Source organism: Cornus florida, unplaced genomic scaffold (assembly GCF_030987335.1).
Source record: "Cornus florida cultivar Cherokee Brave unplaced genomic scaffold, ASM3098733v1 CherokeeBrave_3.0.0_Hap2_Chr08, whole genome shotgun sequence".
Lineage (NCBI taxonomy): Eukaryota > Viridiplantae > Streptophyta > Magnoliopsida > Cornales > Cornaceae > Cornus > Cornus florida.
In genome coordinates this window covers 83,573,614-83,595,754 of record NW_026775578.1, presented here as the reverse complement: position 1 = coordinate 83,595,754, position 22,141 = coordinate 83,573,614, and the positions used below count along the sequence as shown (strand labels likewise).

Below are 22,141 nucleotides of genomic sequence, written 5' to 3'. Positions count from 1 at the left end.
GGGCCTAATATAATATGACATCACATAATAATTTCAACCTAGATAAGGCCACATGAATTAAATTTTCATTCAAGAAAAATATTAAATAAAATCTTCAATACTTGTCCAAATGCTCTCAATTTAATATATGTCAATGAACATATTAAGGGGTAATTTAATGTTATGCCGCATGTTTAAACTAAGGTATAACTAACCAGGAAAATCAAATCTCATACAAGAAAAATAAATAATAAAATCTCTAAATTTAATACAAAGACATGTAATTGAGTTGTATAAGTATTAATAGCATGTAATACATTAAGAATATAAACTATAACATCCCTTACCTCAAATGGAGATGAAAATCTCAATTCCTCACCGAAAGAAAAGTGCTCTGAATCCGATGATACCGCGGGGTTATGTCGGGGACAACGAGAGGAACAACTTTAACCTTTGAGGTACCATGAAAATCCAAACCCGAACTTGAAACCCGAATTCAAAAGTGGTCGGAAATGGATTCTAATAAGGGTGAAAGGTAGAGCACGATGAGGCCTATGATAAACGTTAAGGCGGAAGACTTTTTACAAAGGAAATCAAGTGAAGGAGAAGAAGAAAGGGTGGCAGCCCCTTGGGCAGCCATGAAGTGGAGAAGAAGGCTGAAAAATCTGATTTCAAAAATTAAAGCTACCTATTTATAGAAATCTCAAAAACTGCCCCGAATGGGCCCCAACTGGTCCGAAAAAGTGGAATTTGAGCAGACGTGCTCAAACGGCAAAACTTTGTGAACAAAAAAGAACCGAAATGAAAAAAAAAAATGAACAACGATAGAAACGGCGTTGAAAATGGAGTCTCGAGTAGAGAGATATGCCCCGAACAAGTTCGACGGCAACCGGGGTTAGAAATCCTTAAAATTGGGGAAAACGTCCAGGAGGAAATTCTAATAGTACACGACTTGACGAAATGTGAAAATGAATTCCGTACAAGGATCAAGGCTCAAAACGAGGTATTTTGCAATAACTTTCGTTAATTGCACAATGACCCCTCCAGAAAGGGTTAACTGTAAAACTGGCCAGAAAGAAAATATCTTCTAAAAATATTTTCTTAAAAAACCTTAAAATAAAATATCTTTAAAAGATATTTATGAAAAATACCGCAAGAAAAGAAAAATATTTTGAAGAACTGTGCATCCATACCCCTATGGACACCGGGAGCAACCAGAATACTTTTCTACAAAAGTAAAGATACGTATTTCGTGGAAACCACTTAGAATGAAGATACGTGAAATCGGAAATCAACTCCGAGCATGAAAAGTGAGGTTGTGCCAAAAATTGACCAGCGGGGAAAAGACGAAAGTGAATAGTGTACGGAGAAAAAGACGAAAAGTGAATAGTGTCAAAAAAACGAAAATATGGAAATGATGCAGTCCTTAAAGGAAGTTGTCAATTCAGACGAAAGAGTTTCGGAAACCATTTACAAGCACTCGAGACGACACCCAGTGACGAGAAACAGAACTCGGAAAAGAAAATTAAACGGAAAAAATTTATCCGTAAAAATTAAGAAAAAGGAAAGGAGGAAAAATGACTGGGTCATTACATTATAGGGGTATATTTGTCATTTCATACAAATTTAACTGATTTAAAAAGAAATGGGGCAATGTGATGATGTTTCATAGTTCAGGGGGTGTTTAATTGTAGTGGGGGCATTTTGGACGAAAATGATAGTACAGGGTGGTTATGTGATTTTTTCCCATATATATATATATAGATATATATATATCTCTAATAAATTAATGCAATTGACTGGTGGTGCAACGTTAGTGGTGAAATTATGCCCCTAGTTCCTTCTCTCTATTTTCTACATTTTATTTAATAATTGTTTTTTATTTTATCTTAGTTCATTTAGAATAAATTATCACAATTTGGCTACCTATTTTCAAGTTAATTTGGAATTTAAGAAATCTGTTGACAAATTTCATTTACACAAGTCCCTTGGATACGACACCTTTACAAGTAAGCCATGTCTGCAAAGATTCGTGCAGTTGCGAGTGGTACATATAAATCTCACAACACGGTCGCATGGTCCATTAGCCTATATGAATTGTCTTAATGATTGGACATTTTGAGAAAGAGATATGATAACGTCGTGCAACCCATGTGCAAGTGGTAGATGGACTTTGGGTTTGGACCCGAACCGGGACGCCCATGGGTGAGCTCGACCCGGTTAGAAAAGTATCTTGAAGGACCAAGGAAGGGAACAATATAAATATATTATTTTGTGGGACTCTAAATCCCTAATTAACATACATACGACATATGCAAAAGGTCAAAAAAAAAAAAAATCCTACCACATCAAAATATTATCTTTTTCTGTCAATTGATTCTAGAGAGCAAGAAAAACTTTTGGACTGTCAATTGTTTTCGGAGAGCAAGAAAAGCTTTTGGACTGTGGATTTGAGAATTATGCTCGTGTTCGTAATTTAGTTTCACTGTAAAATTGATTGAGACTATGTTAGCACATGAAGCATCCGTTGCTTCATTTTCGATTCACGTAAAACTATTTTAAGATAATTCGAATAGGCTTCTGCAGTAATAATTATTGTTATACATGTAAAACTATTTTAAGATAATCCGAATAGGCTTCCGTAATTATTATTGTTATACATGAATTCCTACATCATAATCAAATTCCGTCTAAACAAACTAACGTAAAATTATTATTACTGTTATTATTATTATTATTTTATTCAAAATCACTTTTTAAGTTTGTAACTATTTTCACTATTTTCACGTGCTTTTCCTGCTGCAATATTCAGGCTGCTAGGCGTTATCCGTTCCATTTTTTAAGACAACCATTAATATTCCAACTCTTTGACCATGTTTCGTTGTTTTCTCACTGTTGGTGGAAAGGGAAAGGGCTTACATTTCCATCGGCTCCAGAGTTGAAAACCTTGAAAAAGAGAATACAGCTACAAATACTAATAAATATGTCTTTATAAAAAATAAACCACGGAAGGAAAAGGACGTTCAAGAGAAGAGAGAAGGAGGGGAGAGGGAAAAAAAAAAAAAAAAAAAAAAAAAAGTCAGCGGTCATCTTCCTCATTTGAGACAGTCAAAATTCTCATTCGTATCATCAGAAAAGTCTAGAGGGACCACCCAAACTACTACTGTGAGAACGATTTTCAAACTTCAATGAAGGAGATTTTTGCAGCAACATTGACTAATGTACTAGCTGTCTCTTCTCAGCACAAAGGCAATCAATATGTTATATGTGTGTGCCTGCACACACACATACATACATATATGTATATATTTATGCGGTGGTGTTTCTGAGAAGGGAGGCTTTCCAATATGGGAAATTGCTGGAGAGGACCCGCCAAGTGTGCTCATGCTTCTTCTAGCCAATTTTTTGGTAAAGTGTCTTCTAATTTCACTCTTTTGTGTCAGAATCAGATCAACTGCCTTCTATTTTGTTGTTGACCATTATAATTATTAGGTTTTCATTATATAATTTTACTTTTTACTGCTTATAAATTGAGCTTGATTTCATTAGTAATTCATGTATATATATATATATATACTGGTTAATTAGTTAATCTTGTTTTTTTGTTGAACCTTTAATTTTCTGGGTTTGAACAGTTGAGCTTCCACAATGACTTAGGCAACATTGATTTATCTTTTTCTGTAGACAATAAGAAAAACTTTTGATGTATCTGTTTTCTGGGGAATTTATAATATATAAGGGGGTTTAGAGTTTAGAGGCCCTATTTGCTTTCGAGGGATGTGTTTCCCTTTTGAATGCCTTGGGTTTAGAGTTTAGAGGCCCTATTTGGCCTTGTGTAGCTTCTGACGGATGTGTTACCCTTTTGAACGCCTTTTTAAAAATAAAAATAATTATATATATATATAAAAGAGGGTTTCAGGTATTGCCTCTAATCAGTTGTATAGAAATAAGCTTAGGTTGTTCATGGAATAGGGGGCTAACTGAATGAATATACCATGAGTAAGAAAATGAGGAACAAATCTGTATTATGATGCTCTTTTGTGTTTCAGGTTCGTTCAAGCCATATGACATCTGCAATAAGTTAAGCAACTCCCCTAAGAGAACCACAAAAGAGATCTAGATAACTGAATCAAGTTCCTAAGTACTTAAAATCCTTAATTTTAAAATGCTATTTGCTCTTCTTTCGAAATGTTTATTTGTTTTGATGTGCTAATAATGTATAAAAATATTATCCTACTTTGCTCATAAATTTTGTTGGAGCCAATCGTTTAACTGCATCTACAATATAAACTACAATATGACATTTTTTTTTTTATTAAATTGCATTCCGGGTGATCATATGTTCTTCGGTCATTTGTTGGTAAAAATGATTTTTTTAACTGGAATCCCTTGAACTTTGAAGCAACTTGTAAATGGATCTGAAAAATCATTGTCTTTTGTGTTTTTGTGAAATGTGAAGAGTTTCAAAATTTGTGGGGCAACCCAAAATTGCCAACAGCTCTATCTTATCTTGTAAAAAAATTCCTCCCCCAGATGAAGTACAAAGGTCCAATTTTTTGCCATAATTTAATTTCTCAAAATTATCAGAACCTCCTTTTTTGAGTGATGTTTTGGAGTCAATGAAGCTTTCACTAACTTTTTTTTTTTTTTTCTTAGTTGATATTCACACACATATGCCTCCATGGAGGCTTGAACCCCTGATTTCTCTTTGGAAAGTAAGGGTCTGATACTACTAGGCCACTGGCCCGTTGGTAGCTTTCACTAACTTGTTTAACCTCCTCTATTAGTATAATGAATTCTCTGAAATTACTGGAAACATAATATAAAAATATGAAAAGACTGGAGAAATTAGCGATTTGAAGGAACTCTGAGCTCTAGTTCACCATTAAGAGGTTTATAGCGCTAATGTTCTCATGTTTGGATTAATTGAGGTAAATATTCTTCACTTATTTAAGTCACATGACATCCACAATGAAACGGGAAGTTCCCTATAGACAAATAATCCGACAACTAAAAGTAACTGATTTCAATTCTTAATTAGTAATCATTAGTTTCTAAATCATATTTAATCTTACTTTCAAATATTTATTTGTTAGTGATATTATTAATAATATTCTACTCCCTGACCTACTATGGTTATTAAAAGCTTTAGCTTGTTTTTTCTTTCTTCTTCTTTGCCTAAGAATGAAAGTACGAATTCATTTGAACCAAGAGGGTTAAATCTGTGTATATATATATTTTCTGTTTACTTGTGTTGATAAAAAAAAAAAAAAAAAAAAAAAAAAAAAAAAAAAAAAAAAGATTGAAGAGAGAAATTAAGAATGAAACAACAAAAGGATATATGTGGTTTGGCCACTATGACCTACATACATTCATGACACACAAACCCCAAAGGGTTAAGGGCTACATCATTGTTACTATATTCTCTCTTAGTTTTGTTTACAATGACCACCACTATTTATAGGTGAAAGAATACAAGTGATAAATATGGAAAATACATTAATGGAGGATTCCTAAAATCAATCCCATAAATCACTCCTATTAATATTCTATCAAGGTGTAAATCACTACTGTCATGATATTCTCCCAACAACTTGTTTTCTTGGGAATAGCATGCTGCCTTTTTATTTTCAAATTTTTGGATTTCTTTTATCATATTGTTTTTCTGGATTTCTACAACAATCCCACTATATGCAAGCACCCTGGAACAGTTCTGGAGACTAAGAAACTTCGTTGACAGCAGAACATTAATCATGTGAACCGATATGAACACAAGAATCTGCCCATGCTATTATACCAACGACTTCACCTAATATTCAAGATTCCCAATCAACTTCAAATGGATAATCTCTTTGCTTGCTAAGAAATTGATGCAGAAAACATTGTTTTCCCATACAGATTGGAAGCCATTAGTGACTTTATATCGCCCTTCTGCACAAGTGTTAGGTTGGTCTGAAGCAGGTCTTATTTTGACCAACTACGTAATTGCTAGCTAAACTCAAACGCAATGTTTTTCATCTCGCAGCAGCATGTCTAGTACAGTGGCTTAAATGTTGGAATCAGATACATTTAAAATGTCCTGTTACCATTTTGCAATTTAATGACTACTTAATCTTCTGAGATAATCAAGCTCGTAACTCTTACATCTTATAAACCTATTGTTGCTTGTCCCAAACAGTGATGCACGTTACATTTTTATTCTTTTTTTTCTTCATCATATGATTATACTTCTTCCCTTCGCTTCAACATCTGTTTTAAGTTCCTCAAGAATGTATTTCAAAATTTCTTCCAAACATCACATTTGGTCAATTTCTGAACTTACCAGTATTAGCCTAAACCTGACTGAAGATTGTCCATTACATGGTGTATATTAATGGCATTTATTTTTTAAGTTGCCATTTTATTCTTCAATTCTGACAAGCTTGCTGGCTAAAAGTTAGGACACCTTCTTTATATAATGAGTCAAACAGATATCAGCTCTGTTATTGATACAAGTAGTTTGATCTTGGAAATGATTCCGAATTATTTGTATAGTTGCAGTATACATATGGTGCTTGAAGATTCTAGTGCAGAAAATATTTTGTTCTTTTCAATGAGACTTTAGCATCTTGTTTTATTGCATAAACTTTCTGAGGTAAATCTCTGATTGTTTTTTTTTTTCCAAAATTTTCCATTTCTTTTCTTCTAGATTCTACAACACCCCCTAGCAAGGCCAAACAGGATTCAACTCCTCCTGATCGTCAAACACTGTCAGGAAGTTTGTACAAAGCTCTCATAGCATCTAAAAGTGATGCATCTATTTCCCAGAACCTCAAGTCCTTTACCTTCACTGATCTCAAGAATGCCTCCAAGAACTTCCGCTCAGAAAGCCTACTTGGCGAGGGAGGGTTTGGGTGTGTCTTTAAAGGATGGATTGACGGGAACACATTTGCTCCCAGCAAACCAGGAACTGGGATTGTTGTTGCCATTAAAAAACTCAATGCAGAAAGCTTTCAAGGTCACAGAGAATGGATTGTAAGGCCCTAATTTAAGCTTTCTTTTATTAATTCACTTCTATAGCCTTTCTACTTATTCTAAAAACTTTGTTTTGACTTTTTCAACTTGGCAGACAGAAGTCAACTACTTAGGTCAGCTGCGCCATGAAAATCTTGTGAAGCTTATTGGGTATTGCTCAGAATCTGAGCACAGACTTCTAGTTTATGAGTTCATGTCAAAGGGAAGTTTGGAAAATCATTTATTTAGAAGTAAGTAAGTTTTGTTTGTCAGATCTTTTCTTACATATTTTTCCTCTTCTAATATGAATAATTTATCTTGATTTGGTACTCAGCAACAGGATAAATGTCCATTGTTTATCTGGTATTTCAAGTTTATGATACATTCTTAGGAATGAATGATATTGCAATTTTTAATAAGTTGTAAAAAAGAATGGCGATCTAAGAAGAATGGGCATATAGAAAAAGAGACGGAATATACTGAAAGGTTGAAAATTTTCCTTTGTGTGAAGACTGGACTGTAATTCAAAAAATTATTTAAGGGACTATCCATTTTTTTAAGACGATGGGAGAAATTGATATATTAAAACCCAAAAATACAAGAAGGTATATCCAATTTCTCTGAGAAATACCTAGGTAATGAAACGTGGAGAGGAAATAAAAAGGTATGATAAGGGCATTTTGTGATACTTGGTTAAGGGTCAAGGGCCATTATGTAGTGTGGTTTCCTTTGATTAAGGGTGCTGGAGGGGCAGACTAGACATAGTCATCACGTTTGACATTATTTGTACAAAGTGGCTACTTGGATTCAAACTTGCGTTCTTATGCTTGCCAGCACAAGGGTTCACCATTGGATCAAGCAATCGCACCTGTGTATTGCATTAATTAATTGGTAATTCTAATAGCCTAGCTCGCTAATTGGTTACGTGAATAGTCTAGCTAGCTAATTGTTTATGTGAGAAAATTAGCTTTGAAATATTTTATTTTTGCTTTTTACTGTCAAAGAATTGTTTATATATGACTCATTCACATTAGTATTAGCTACAGGGCTTGATCTGTTTGAACAACACTTGTCTGCTGGGCCAAGTGAGGAAGTTATAGAAATATTGCCTCATAGCCTGCAATCCACTAAAGCATTCATCTTTACCAACTAAAGACAATTCTGCATGCATCTTAACCAATTAACGGCATTTGTGCCCACAATTTTGAAGAGCCTGAATGAATTACCTGTTTGTTAACTTGAAAGTTGCCTATATGTTGAAATCTAACCACATGATGTTTCTGAAAGTAGTTATTTTCCGTTGAAAATTTTTATATACTCTAAAATATGACCTACTTGATTACTCCTGTAAGTAGTGTTCGTGTATTAAAAGAAAAAACTGTACAAATTCAAGGGGCACAGGAAATTCAAAAGTAAAATGGCCCAATTAGTGGCAAGGGGATACAAAACAGGGGCTGAAGAAGCCCAAAGCAAAAACAATGACTCTTGGCCCAAGTGAAACAGATAATAGGACAAGATCCAAAAGTTACCATCAGCGGATGGGACAGGAGGCCAAAGTGATAAACCCTGTAACTGAAATATCTTGATTTGGGATACAGGCGGTCAAAGTTGCCAATCCCAATAGCATAAAATATGGTTAGACATCTAAAAGTATCTTTATTTCCCTTGAGAAATCAAATGGATATTTCTCATCCAGTAGTAAAATGAATTTGATTGACCAAGGATTTTTAAATTTTAGTGACAAATTTTTAGACAATTACCCTTTTCTTCTTCAAAGATAGTGCACAAATATAGGTTGCTCCCACAGTCCCACTTAATATTTGTTTATCCTTACCTCTTTAGTATGAAAAAACAAGGATTTTGGTGACTTGTCTTTGTTGAGCTAGTAATGGAGCCTGTGAGAGGAAATTACTGCTAGGATATTTCATGAAAAGTCCACTGCTAACCACAACCGTTCACTCTTTAGGAGAGGCAAATTAAATTTGGTTAATAGCAACCAATTCAAGGATGCTGAGGTGGGGAAGTTGTGGCACAATTAGAGTGGTTTTCTTCTCTCTTTTAGCTTTCTTTTCACTGTCAGGCCATTTACTTCATAGGAAAAAAATTTCTTTTACGTATATGCCATTCATTTAATCACATGCATTGGTCACACAGGATAGATTACTTTGCTAAGCAATAAATTTTTGTATTAGATAGTATTTTGAACTGCTATTTATTTCTCTGCAGAAGGTGTTGAGCCTTTATCTTGGGCTACACGGATGCGTATTGCAATTGATGTTGCACGAGGATTGTCCTTCTTACACGGTTTAGATGCCAATGTAATCTATCGTGATTTAAAGGCTTCTAACATTTTACTTGATTCGGTATGGCTGCACATCAAAAGTTTGAATATATGGATCAATATATAGTACTGCTACCCCTAAATTCATTAAATCAGTATGCATGACGTATGGAGCTTTTTATCATTCATTTTTTTTAGGATTTCAGTGCAAAGCTTTCCGATTTTGGCTTAGCAAGGGATGGTCCTACTGGTGATAACACTCATGTTTCGACCAGAGTTGTGGGGACCCGGGGATATGCTGCACCAGAATATGTAGCAACAGGTTTCCACCTTTCTTAGTTACTACTTTTATCTAAATCAATCGGAAAAAGGCTTTTTTTCTTTCTTCTTTTTCTATTTGCCACTGGCAATGAGAAATTTTATTAATCTCTAGAAGAAAAAGAACAATCCTCCGAAAGCTCCAAGATAACATCAGAAGAGAGGTGTACAATATCCTCATTAACAAAGGAATTAGAGAGACAATGAGCTGCCTTATTTCCATACTTGGGTGTGAACAAATGACTGAATTCGCTCTTGGCGTAGCAGAATGACAATATATTGTACCACATTATACACCGCCAAAGGAAAAGTGTGCCATTCATTAACCGCTGCAACAGCACAGTTAGCATCGGACTAAAAAGTAATAGGCTCTTGACTTAATCGCTGGAGCACATAAATGGCCTGCCCGTCTCGCCCTCCAACACCGAAGCATCCCCCATGTTATCGAAACGAAAGGTGGCCACCCTTACAATCACACCCTCACTGTATCTCAGAAACAAAGCACGCCCTGCGGCTCCTTCACAAGCCTTAAAGGGACTATCCATATTGCGCTTAAGCCTGCCGGAGGAGGTATTCACCGAGGATATTCAGTAAGTTCTGGCCGTCTGGCATATACACACTTGCTCGTGCCTACACACTCCACTCGTGTCTCCTACTTGTGTTGTAGTGCCTCACGCGCTCCACTCAGTGCACGCTCACACACACTTAGGCAATTGTTGGCAAGAGGAATAATACGTCTATTATTACTCAAGTGTTGTTTCAAGGCTCTCTCACTCCAGAGCTTGTTGGTTACAAATGAATTTATAGGCATCCTAACTACAATCTAGAATTCTCCAGACATTCTAGATATTTCCAAGCCTACAAAAATCTCTGCAGTTCTAGAATCTTCTACTCTCTACAAGAATATACCATCTCTCCAATATTCTATAATCTTCCAACACACTTTACAATACTCCACAACTCTCTACACAATTCCGAAAGACTTTAGAACTCTACTCTTCTCATGCCATGCAGACACCTCCCCAATGTACACACGTTGCCTGCTTGGCGTAACCTCCCTGCAATTAGGTGGGCGTGACACTAGGCAACCTTAACCGAACAATGGAAGAAAAGAAGAAGATCTAAGAACTGCAGAAGGAAGATGCAGATAATGGGAGAAGCAAGTGGAGCAAGGGAAGCCTAGGTGAGCCAAAGAGAAGATTGGAATAGGAAACAGAGAAGAGGATTCGTGAAGGCAACCTTAACTGAACAATGGAAGAAAAGAAGAAGATCTAAGAACTGCAGAAGGAAGATGCAGATAATGGGAGAAGCAAGTGGAGCAAGGGAAGCCTAGGTGAGCCAAAGAGAAGATTGGAATAGGAAACAGAGAAGAGGATTCGTCCAAAATGAGGTAGGCATTTCTTGATGTATTTCCTAATTTAATTACAGAGTGCATGATTTTAAATCATAGTGAAGTTGTAGTAACTGGTAAGTATAGCCATCCTAAATATAATTCAATAGTTACAGATATTGGTAGAGTAGTACTTAATATATATATATATATATATATATATATATATATATATATTGGTAGAGTAATGATATACTGTTTAGTGATATGGATTTTGGTACAGTCAAGTAGACTAGTTATTAAGCTATGATCTGAACTATGAATTGATGTGGTTGTTAAGCTATGATCTGATTTAGTTGTCAAGCTATCGTCTAATGTAGGTGTTAGCTACGATATGATGTTGTTCGATCTCTTGATTTTTTTCTGATTGAGAGTCGTAGAAACTATAATATTGGTGACCTTTATTCAATGTTGCTTGACGTCTTGATTTATTGTTGATCCGGAGTCTTTGAAATTGTTTATATTGGTGACTTGATTTAATATGTAAAGGATTTGATATGAAGTGGAAGAGATTGAATTGTTGTGGTTGTCACCTAGTCAGGAAGGGGAATGGTGACAATGACCAAGCATGATGGTGGATGAGTTAGGCACACAAACAGCAATGACTCTCATAGTGCAGGAAAGGTCCAGAAGCTTAGTGACCCAACGAGCTGAGCCAGGGAGGGGCCTCTTTGGGATATCAACCTTTTCAAGAAAACTCTCATTATTGAAACCACAGAAAGTAAAAGCAAGGTAGAAGTCTCTTTGGACAGTTCCCTTTCAAGGTAATTACTATTTTAGTGGTGTCCATGGTTCACTGGGGTTGACCTTTATTTTGAGAAGATGGTCAAGGTGTGATATCCTGGTGTTGGAAGTTTCTGGCGGGTGACCGTCTTGTTGGGAGAATTGCATCAGCAACGACCTATAGGTGACTGTTGTGCATCAATGGTGACCTACTCGAACGGAAGAGCTTGAGTATTTAACTGCCTGGACGAAGAGTAAGCATGTTGAGAGAGGTAACCTCATTAGATGGAAAGTTCCAGTGAGTAACTACTCTGAGGGTGAGTTCATGGAGAGAGGTGACTTCATTAGGCAGAAAAGTCCCAGAATAGTACCCTATTTGGGTTGTCAACCCTATTTCAAGATCCTTCAAAGGCACCATGAAGACCACATCAAATGGGTAATAAGCTCACTTCTATTCAAGGAGTTGCCTTGAACGACTACTTTGAAGGCTACTACAACTCATCTAGGTCAGACATCTACTGAAACTAATATGATTCTGAAATTGGAATCCCCTAATTCTAGTCCTACCTATTGAAGACAATCATAAAGACAAGAAGCAGTTATTGGAAGAAACTGGTCATGCCAGTTAATGGATTCGCATTGAGTTACACAATCCCAAAGGTCCCCCCAATCAATTAAACAATCATCCAAATTGTAAATGTATAAATAAAAAACAAAAGCGAGTACCAGAGACCAGACTTTTTACGTAGAAAGCCCTAACGAGGAAAAACTATGGAATCTAGTCTAGGCAAAGTAGTCCACTATCTCTGAAGCGAAGTTACACTTAATTCAGTCATATGCTGCGAATATCCTTTGTCAAGATCTGGTAAATAATGTCAGACTATGTTACATGGACTCTTCAAAAGTAGTGAAGTACCCGTTTAGACACATATTGCTCGGACATGGGTATGGGATATGTGTTCGACACTTTTGGTTGGACATGTACCTGAAAAGCATATCCAATCATTTATTATATTGTATTATTACTTTAAAATGAGTTAAAAGCCTATATTGAACACTATATTAGTGTTGGCACCAAAACTTGGCAGCCACCTCAACGGTGACGTAGACCAGTGAGGAGCCAACAAGTGTTCAGCATGGTTCCAAGGAAAGTCGGCCAATAGAGAGACAGGAGGAGAAAATCTAGGGAAATATATTTCAGCTACCTTATTGATAAGGTTGTTGCTGAATATATTTACAGAGATTTGAATCAATTCAAATATGGTCATTGATTAAAAAGGAAAGACTTAGAGATTTAGTTACAATAAATAACTAAATCTCTACGAAGTAGGAATTTAGTTGAAGAAGGAAAAGGAAGGTCGTAGAAAGATGGCAGCCGTGATGTGGGCAAAACTAAACAAGGCAAGTGACATTTATGAGTATTCAATAATGGGTTTAAAGGGAAATACTACGGCTATCAGAATATGGAAATTGCTAAAAATTAACAAACTTTATAGCAACAAGAGCTGACCAAGTCGAAGGAATTAGAGAAGGGTATTCGGCTGAAGAAATTGAAAGCATTGATATTGAAGGCAAAGTACACTGGGTTTGACTCAGTTTGAATTACGAAGGAAGAAAATCAAGGAGAACGAGATTTTTAGAGCAATTAATTAGGGAATAAATTGATTTAGGACTTCTATAAATAGAAGTGTTGTAATTTCAATCCAATTGTCCAGCACCACCCACAAAACATGAATCAAAATTCATTCAAATGACTCTACGTCAATTTATCTTTAATTATTTTGTCCAAATGGCAAATTTCATTCGAAGAATATGAGTTCCAATAACTTATCATTCTTTTTGCAATGCTTAATTATGCTATTTACAATTTATTCTTTGTTTTATGCAAACGAATTCAAATGACAAATCTTTGATGAGATTCATGTCAATTTAATTCTGCCTGTTCTATTCCATTGCACCATTACTTTTCAGTCCATTTCATTTCAGCTATCTTTATTTTAAATTCAATTTAAATTCAGCCAGTTCATTTAAATTACTTTACTTTTCATTGCATTTACTTCTTTTAACACTTTATTTCTTTTGTCCAAATGGCAAATTTCCTTCGAAGAATTTGAGTTCCAGTAACTTACTCTTCTTTTGCAATGCTTTAATTATGCTATTTACATTATCAGTCATTTGTTTCATGTAAACGGATTCAATGGCCAATCTTTGATTAGATTTGCGTCATGTTAATTTGGCCAACTTATTTCACTTCATTATTTTCCATGTAATTTCCATTCAGCCATTTCCTTTATTGTCATTTCAATTCAGCCGTTTATTTTTAATGCTATTTCAATTCAGCCGTTTTTCTTTACTGTCAATTTAAATTCAGCCCTTTTCATTCAAATATTCTTCAGTCATTGCATTTTTAATTCTTTTAAACACTTTAGATAAAAAGTCCTTGTATCAATGCTTAAAAAGAACCTTGCTGGGAGTTCTTACTAGTCTCTCTCCCACACATTCGTCTGAGAGTCAGCCATCAGAAAAAGGGATAAGCTGGTGTTTGAATCAATATTTTGAGTGCTTTTATATAAATACTCTGGCACGCCTGCAAAGAGTCTATTGACCGGCGTAAGACCAAAAAATCGCACGAACAATTAGATAAAAACATTTGTGGAGAAATGAATTCAATTGTATTGAATCTGTTAATTAATTTTACAAGAGCCTCTGTTGGGCTATATATAAGAAATTACAAAGAGAAAAATCAGCAACTAACTTAATTTTGAAATCCCTATAATCAGGAATCCCTGATTCTCTATCAATCAAATCCCTAAACTCTAGGAAACAAATATTTACACAATTCTAGTGCTAACCTACCACTAATCTAGGAGGTATTTTTCCACACTCCCCCTCAAGCTGGTGAATAAGTGTCAACCATTCCCAGCTTGGAAATAATTTCTTGGAAGATAACACGGTTGAGCCCCTTTGTAAGAACATCTGCCAATTGACCTCTCGTGGGAACGTATGGTGTGCAAATTAATCCGCTTTCTAGTTTTTCCTTGATAAAATGCCTGTCTATCTCAATGTGCTTAGTTCGGTCGTGTTGCACTGGATTATGTGCAATGTTGATTACTGATTTATTGTCACAGTAGAGTCTCTTTGGCCCACTCCATTTAATCTTCAAGTCTTCCAGCATAATCTTCAGCCATAACAACTTACAGACACCTTGTGCCATTGCTCTAAACTCAGCTTCTGCACTTGACCGGGCTACAACATTTTGCTTCTTGCTTCGCCATGTTACCAAATTGCCTCCAAGGAATGTACAATAACCTGAAGTAGACCTCCGATCCATAGGGGACCCTGCGTAATCTGCATCTGTGTAGGCTTCAAGGACAAGTTCAGAATTTCTCTTGAACATTATCCCCTTCCCAGGATTAGCTTTCAAGTAATGAAGCACACGGTAGGCAGCTTGAAGATGAATCTCCTTGGGGTCATGCATGAATTGGCTGATGACGCTAACAGAATATGCCATGTCCGGCCTGGTGTGGGCAAGATAAATGAGTTTTCCAACTAATCTTTGGTACATCTCTCTATCTACTACTTGATCTACAATAGCCTCTCCAAGTCTATGGTTCGGTTTTATAGGTGTTGCAGTTGGTTTGCTTGTGAGCATTCCTGTTTCCTTAAGAAGATCGGTGACATACTTTTGCTGCGAGATGAAGATACCTTGTCTAGAATGAGCCACTTCTATCCCTAGAAAATACTTCAATCTCCCCAAATCTTTTATCTCGAATTCTTTGATCAAACATTGTTTCAAGGCTTGCTTCTCCTTCTCATCATTTCCAGTCATAATTATGTCGTCCACATAGACTATCAAGGCCGTGACTTTCCTTGAAACTGAGTGTTTGATGAAAAGAGTGTGATCTCCCTGACTCTGCTTGTATCCTGTAGCTAACATCACCTTAGTAAATCTCCCAAACCAGGCACAAGGCGATTGTTTTAAACCGTATAAGGCCTTCCTTAACTTGCATACCTTGTTCCCTTCAACTCCTCCAAATCCTGGCGGGATGCTCATATAGATTTCTTCTTCCAAGTCACCATGTAGAAAGGCGTTCTGCACATCGTACTGCTGTAATTCCCAACTAAAATTGGCTGCTAATGACAACAAGATCCTCATAGTGTTCATTTTTGCAACTGGAGCGAAGGTCTTTTGGTAATCAACTCCATATGTTTGAGTGTACCCCTTAGCAACTAGCCTTGCTTTGTAGCGCTCAAACGATCCATCAGCCTTATATTTCAAGGTAAAAACCCACTTACACCCTACTGCCTTCTTTTCTTTTGGTAGATCAACCACCTCCCACGTCCCATTTTTTTTCCAATGTGTCCATCTCAACTCTCATTGCTTTCCTCCATTCTTCTTGGATAATGCCTCAGATAAAGTGTTTGGAATAGAGATTTCATTTAGACTCGTGAGAAAACTCCTATGGGCTGGTGAGAATTTCTTTAAGGATACATAATAAGATAGAGGGTATAATGGTCGTTTGGTACACTCTCGAGTTCCTTTCCTCACGGCTATGGGCAAATCCTGGTCAGTTATTTGAGGTCCAGGGAGCTGGTGTTCTATAAGTGGAGTAGGTTCAGATACTGTTACCTCATTCTCAGGAGTCAGGTTAGAGGTTTGGGCCTGCATCGGATCAGGAGCTGGACCTTGCTTCCTCGAGTACACCTTCCCCTTCCCATACCGTACGTGATCAAGAGTCATATTATCCTTCACAGGAGACACAACAAGAGATATAGGTGACAAAACAGGAAATTCAGGCTCAGGTACTAAGTTGGATGGAGTGTTTGATACAGGTAAGAGAGATGGTGACGGTAAAGCGAGCTGGAAAAAATCCTTATCTTCTATGTAGATGACTCCCCTTGAAGAGAAGGTTCAATAAAATATGGTTTTCCTTCCGCAAAAGTGACATCAGCTGAGATATAAAGTTTCTTGGTAGGAGGATGAAAACATTTGTAACCTTTTTGTGTGGATGTGTATCCTACAAACACACACTTAATGGCTTTAGGATCTAATTTGCCCCGGTTGTTACCATGGACATGAACAAATGAAGTGCACCCAAATATCCTAGGGGTAAGGTTGTTTGTGGCACTAAGGTCGGGGTAGAATTTAGAAAGGACTTCCATTGGACTTCTTGACCCTAAAACCCGTGAAGGAAGTCTGTTTATGATGTAGGCAGATGTAAGTACTGCTTCCCCCCAATAGTGTTTAGGTACATTTTAATGAAACAAGAGTGCTCTAGTAGTGTTTAGGAGATGACCGTTTTTTCTTTCAGATGCAAGATGACTCATGAATAATTCCTTCCTTTTGAAAGAAGGGTGACAAGACTTGATTAAAGTAATCCCTCGCATTATCAGACCTAAACCTCTTTATTTTAGTACCAAACTGATTGTGGATCATTGTATGGAAATTGAGAAAGATATTACTCACATCTGATTTGTTTTTGAGTAAAAATATCTAAGAGACTCTAGTGCAATCATCGATAAAGGACACAAACCACCGTGAACCAGGAACATTTGGGACTGTGGAGGTCCCCATATATCACTGTGAATTAAATAAAAAGGGGAGGAACTTCTTTTATTGCTAATGGGAAAAGCTACACGAGTGTGTTTTGCATACTCACAAATATGACAATGAAATGTCCTAATATTTAATCCCTTAAACAAAGAAGGAAACATGATTTTTAGAATTGCAAAAGAAGGATGTCCGAGATGAAAATGATGCAACCATATGACATCTTTATTGAAAGAAGAGAGAAACGAAGAGGATAAATTTGTCCTGATCATACTCGGAAGGCTCGATGTCTCAAGGTAGTAGAGTCCTTCCTTTTCCTTAGCACGTCCAATCCTCCTCGCTGAATCCTGGTCCTGAAATTCACAGTAAGAGGGATAAAACGTAGCATGACAATGTAAGTCTCTAGTAAGCTTTTGAATGGACACAAGGTTAGCGGACAATTTAGGAACATGTAAAACATTTTTAAGAGCAAGACTAGGGGTGATATGGATATCTCCTACACCAGTAACCGTGGTTGTGGTTCCATCAGCAACAGTGATTTTCCTATTGCTAGGACATGGGGCATAAGTGCTAAACTAGTTTGAGGCATGTGTCATGTAGTCTGTGGCTCCCGAGTCTATGATCCATGAATCCACAAACAATTTATCAGAAACATGTAATCCAAGGGAGAATAAAGACTCACCGGAGAGGGCTAAAGAACAAGCACCAGAAGATGGTTTCTCAAGGGTTCCCAACAGATTTCTTAACTTCTCTATTTCTTCACCGTCGAATCCTCCATATTCTTTTGCCTGGTCTTGACCCACCTGTGAGGTCATATAGGCTTGTCCTTGTTGTCGTTGTTGCTGTCCTCCTTTTTTTTCCCCATTCTCGGCTGGATGTGGGTGGTTTCCCATATAATTTCCAGCAACGATCCCTGGTATGTCGCGACTTTTTACAGTATGTATACCAAAGATTATCTCGGTTTGCGCCCTTTGATAATTCCGCCTTTCCATGTTCAGCTTTTTGCGGTTGTTCTAGAGTGAAACCCCGCTTGTTGTCACCAGAGACTACGAGTGCTGAGCTGTCAATCGACTGAGATTCAAGCATGATTCCTCTTCGACTCTCTTCAGCCCGAATCAATGAAATCACCTCATTAAGAGATGGTACCTCCTCCTTGCCCAAAATTTGAATTTTGACTTGATCAAATTCAGAGTTTAGGCTAGCGAGAAAATCATAAACTTGATCTTTTTCAATGAAATTTTTGATAATTAAAGCGCATTCGCTGCACTTCAAATCAATCACCCGGTAGTAATCCAGTTCTTGCCACTGGTTTTGTAGAAAATTGGCACACTCAGTCACGGACTTGTTCCCCTATTTTGTAGACGTTGTTTTTGTCTTGATCTCGTATACTTGCGCTGCATCACGAACCTTGGAGTAAGTCTAGTTGAGAGCGTCCCAGATGGCCTTCGCAGTTGGTAGGAACATGCATGTATCGCTGATTTCAGGTGTCATGGAATTCCACAACCAGGACATGACCATTGAGTCCTCCTCGTCCCACGCTTCGAAACCTGCATCACCTTTCTTTGGTCCCGTTCCTAGCAAGTGACTTAGTTTCCCTTTTCCTTTTAGAAAAGTTCGAACCAATTGAGACCATTGCAAGTAGTTCCTTCCATTAAGTTGGTACGCCGGTTGAATATTCTGCAGTTCACTTGTGGGGCGCTGAACCTGCTTTTCCTCGGGTGATTGGGATGGTTGAATAGTAGTTTCTGACATTCTTCAACAATCGGTTATGAAGGCCGGACAGAAGGGTTTTGCAAAAATTGGCAAAAGAAATTGCTAGAGAATGACTGCGATGAAGGCAAGTCACAAAGAAAATTGGCTATGAAAGCCTGAACAGAAAAAATAAAAAAAATAAAAACGCTGAATTTTTTTTTTTTTTCTTCAGGAAATCCAATCCTTAAAGCTTTGATACCATGTGGAGAAATGAATTCAATTATATTGAATCTGTTAATTAATTTTACAAGAGCCTCTGTTGGGCTATATATAAGAACTTACAAAGAGAAAAATCAGCAACTAACTTAATTTTGACATCCCTATAATCAGGAATCCTTGATTCTCTATCAATCAAATCCCTAAACTCTAGGAAACAAATATTTACACAATTCTAGTGCTAACTTACCACTAATCAAGGAGGTATTTTTCCACTACATTACTTTACTGCAGAAAATAAAATAAACTAACCAAAATAAAATAAATATTTAGCAGTGTCTGCGTGTCCTTCTGTTTAGAGATTTGACAAGTCCGATGCATGGATACATACCCGTAGTTGATTTGATTAAGCTTTCTTGTTTATAATAATAATTTATATTTATTGGCACAAACTGAAATTGCTTCTTCCCATCAAGAAATTTGCTCAGACTTGAAGAAAGGATCTTTGTTCTACTTCTATCTTATTTACACTTCCTCCAATGCTTACCTTCAGTTCTTTGGCCTCACAAATTGAATTATTTTGGATAGGAGATGGCAGTTCCATGTCAACCCTGAATTTCTTGGATATTTTCTGCTGTGGCTTCTTTTTATGGAAATTTTAACATCTAAAGATATAGAAAGAGCTCAACATAACGATACAATTGCACTAAGTTTCTTGTTAATATTTTCTTATTGATATGGAGAGAGCCTTTAGATAATGTAGTTTGTTCAGGAGAATCTGCAGGATGGTATTTCTACATTTCCTTAGGAAAGGAAAGTGGAATAACCAGTGTTTTAGCATAATAGTTTTTGGTTGATTAGCCTACCACCACTTTCGACCACATATCATTTTCATTTTATATTCTTTCCCTTGGTGTGGAAAATTATATGTGTTTGACCAATACTAAAGAAACTGTTGTTTTTTCTAAATGGATTGACAAACCAAGCAGGTCACTTGTCTCCAAAGAGTGATGTGTACAGTTTTGGAGTTGTCTTGTTAGAGTTGTTATCCGGAAAACGAGCAATGGGTGACGACAGAGCCGGAGCTACTGATGAAACCTTGGTGGATTGGGCAAAGCCATTTCTAGGTGACAGTAGGCGAGTTTTGAGAATCATGGACACGCGGTTGGGGGGTCAATACTCGAAGAAGGCAGCCCAAGTTGCCGCGGCCCTTGCAGTGCAGTGCCTCCATACAGATCCCAAAAATAGACCATCCATGATAGATGTCCTAGCCACATTGGAAGAACGAAACACATCAAGGGATGTTTTAAGGACCACATCGCGGGACAAAGCAGTTTAGCTATCCTCGCAACAAAACCACAGCAAGCACAGACTCGAGGTAAACCATATTTTCCTTGCATACGAACGCAGTTTCTCCCTCTCATGGAACCTGAATTGAAGCGCGTGTCTACAATTAGTTCCTGTGTATCAAAAAAAACTTGTAGGAGACACATTATGCTATATTTTTGATGTGGCTGTTGAAAAGTGTATCCTTTTTTTTTTTTTTTTTTTTCCTTTTTTCTTTTCTTTTCTTTTCGTTTTTTTTATTTTATTTTTTGGTAAAATTATTTTATCATGTATGTATGACGAGACGTTTCCTCCACCTCCCTCTTTATTCATGAATGTATAAAATGGTATCATTCTACCACTTACCAATGAAGGCGCATCCCTAGTAACTAGTTCATATTTGCATGTTGCTTGCTGCCAACAGTTCTTATAAACATACAAAATAACTAAATAAATAAATAATATCAAAATAACATAAAATTGACATGGATCTATTAAGGTAAAAGTCTAGGGGTGGGTTTGGGCGGGCTTTGGGCTGATCGTGAATGGGCGGGACAGCAATGGGTCATTGGCCCATTAGCAACTTATTATGGTGTGGGTTAAAAATGGATTGGGTGTTAAATGGTTTAAGCCAAACCCACACCTAACCCAATTACCCAAATGTTTTTAGAAACAAATTGTCAAATATTTTTAATTCTTGAATATCAAAAAATAAAAAAAATTGTTCTTGTAATAGTTTTATATTAATTTTCTAGTATCTGGTGTTACAATTTTTTTTTTTTTAAAAGTCAAAAACAACTTATTACTCTGCTAGTATTATTAATTATATATATATATATATATATATATATATATATAAATGAATTTTAACCGGTACATAAATGGTTTTAATTTTAATTTTTTTTACCCAATAAAATAGAAATTGAGGTTTATAGTGCAAAAAAGTAAATAAAAAGAAATATAGAAGTTGAGGTAACATTGCGATAGAGCAGCACAACACAGCCCCGGGAAAGGAAAAAAAAAAAAAAACACAAAACAGAGAGGAGTGAGAGAAAGGAAAGAGAAAAAAATTTAGAGAGGCCAATTTTTATTGTTCTATATAAAATCATAATTAATAACGATAAATAAGTATCACAACATCTTCCTATATAAATACTCCTAACCCAATTAAAATGACAGGATCTCTGAGCAATGGTAGGATATGTGAGCAATAATTTTATATTTTAGGAAGGGACAAAATTTAATAATAATAATAAAAAATTGTCCCAATTTTTTTTTTTTGTCCGAAAGTTAAAGCAGTGCCAAATTTGTGAGAGAGAGATCAATTTAACAGTAACTATGTCGGCCAATGAAATTACTTTCTAAAAATAAAAAAAAATAGAAAAATAGAGATGAAATTAATTTCTCTTTTTAAAATTTTTGGGAGAGAAAACAAAAGAGTTAAAAAAAACTTTCTGAAAAAAGAAAAGAGGAAGAAGAGAGAAAACATAGGAGAGAGAGAAGAGAGAGAAAAAACAGAGGAGAAAAAAAGGGGGAAGAGAAGATAAAACAGAGGAGAGAAAAAGGGGGAAGAGAAAAGAAAACAGAGAGAAATAGAGGAGAGAAATAAGAGTTTTGTTTAAGCGGGTTGACCACCCTCTTTTGGAGTTTGTCCAAATTACTTTGACCACTT

General features: G+C 36.3%; 1 protein-coding gene across 2 annotated transcripts; it reads left to right on the top strand.

Annotated features, from left to right (window-relative positions):
- The first annotated feature begins 2,859 nt into the window (after positions 1-2,859).
- Positions 2,860-20,785, top strand: LOC132268226 (probable serine/threonine-protein kinase PBL3). 2 transcript variants are annotated; one of them, XM_059769037.1, is made up of 6 exons: positions 2,860-3,387; positions 6,668-6,993; positions 7,088-7,223; positions 9,202-9,335; positions 9,452-9,575; positions 20,133-20,785. In XM_059769037.1, the coding sequence occupies exons 1-6, from the start codon at positions 3,327-3,329 to the stop codon at positions 20,480-20,482; spliced, it is 1,131 nt and encodes a 376-aa protein (XP_059625020.1). In that variant the 5' UTR covers positions 2,860-3,326; the 3' UTR covers positions 20,483-20,785. The 2 variants fall into 2 exon arrangements, with proteins under 2 accessions (XP_059625020.1, XP_059625019.1); XM_059769036.1 differs by having other exon boundaries at positions 2,862-3,387; positions 9,199-9,335.
- Positions 20,786-22,141: the final 1,356 nt, after the last annotated feature.

Coding starts and splice junctions, on each gene's coding strand:
- LOC132268226 (XM_059769036.1), top strand. CDS start 3,327: ATGGGAAATTGCTGGAGAGGACCCGCCAAGTGTGCTCATGCTTCTTCT. Junction 6,994..7,087: donor AAGGTCACAGAGAATGGATT/GTAAGGCCCTAA, acceptor TCAACTTGGCAG/ACAGAAGTCAACTACTTAGG. Junction 9,336..9,451: donor CTAACATTTTACTTGATTCG/GTATGGCTGCAC, acceptor CATTTTTTTTAG/GATTTCAGTGCAAAGCTTTC.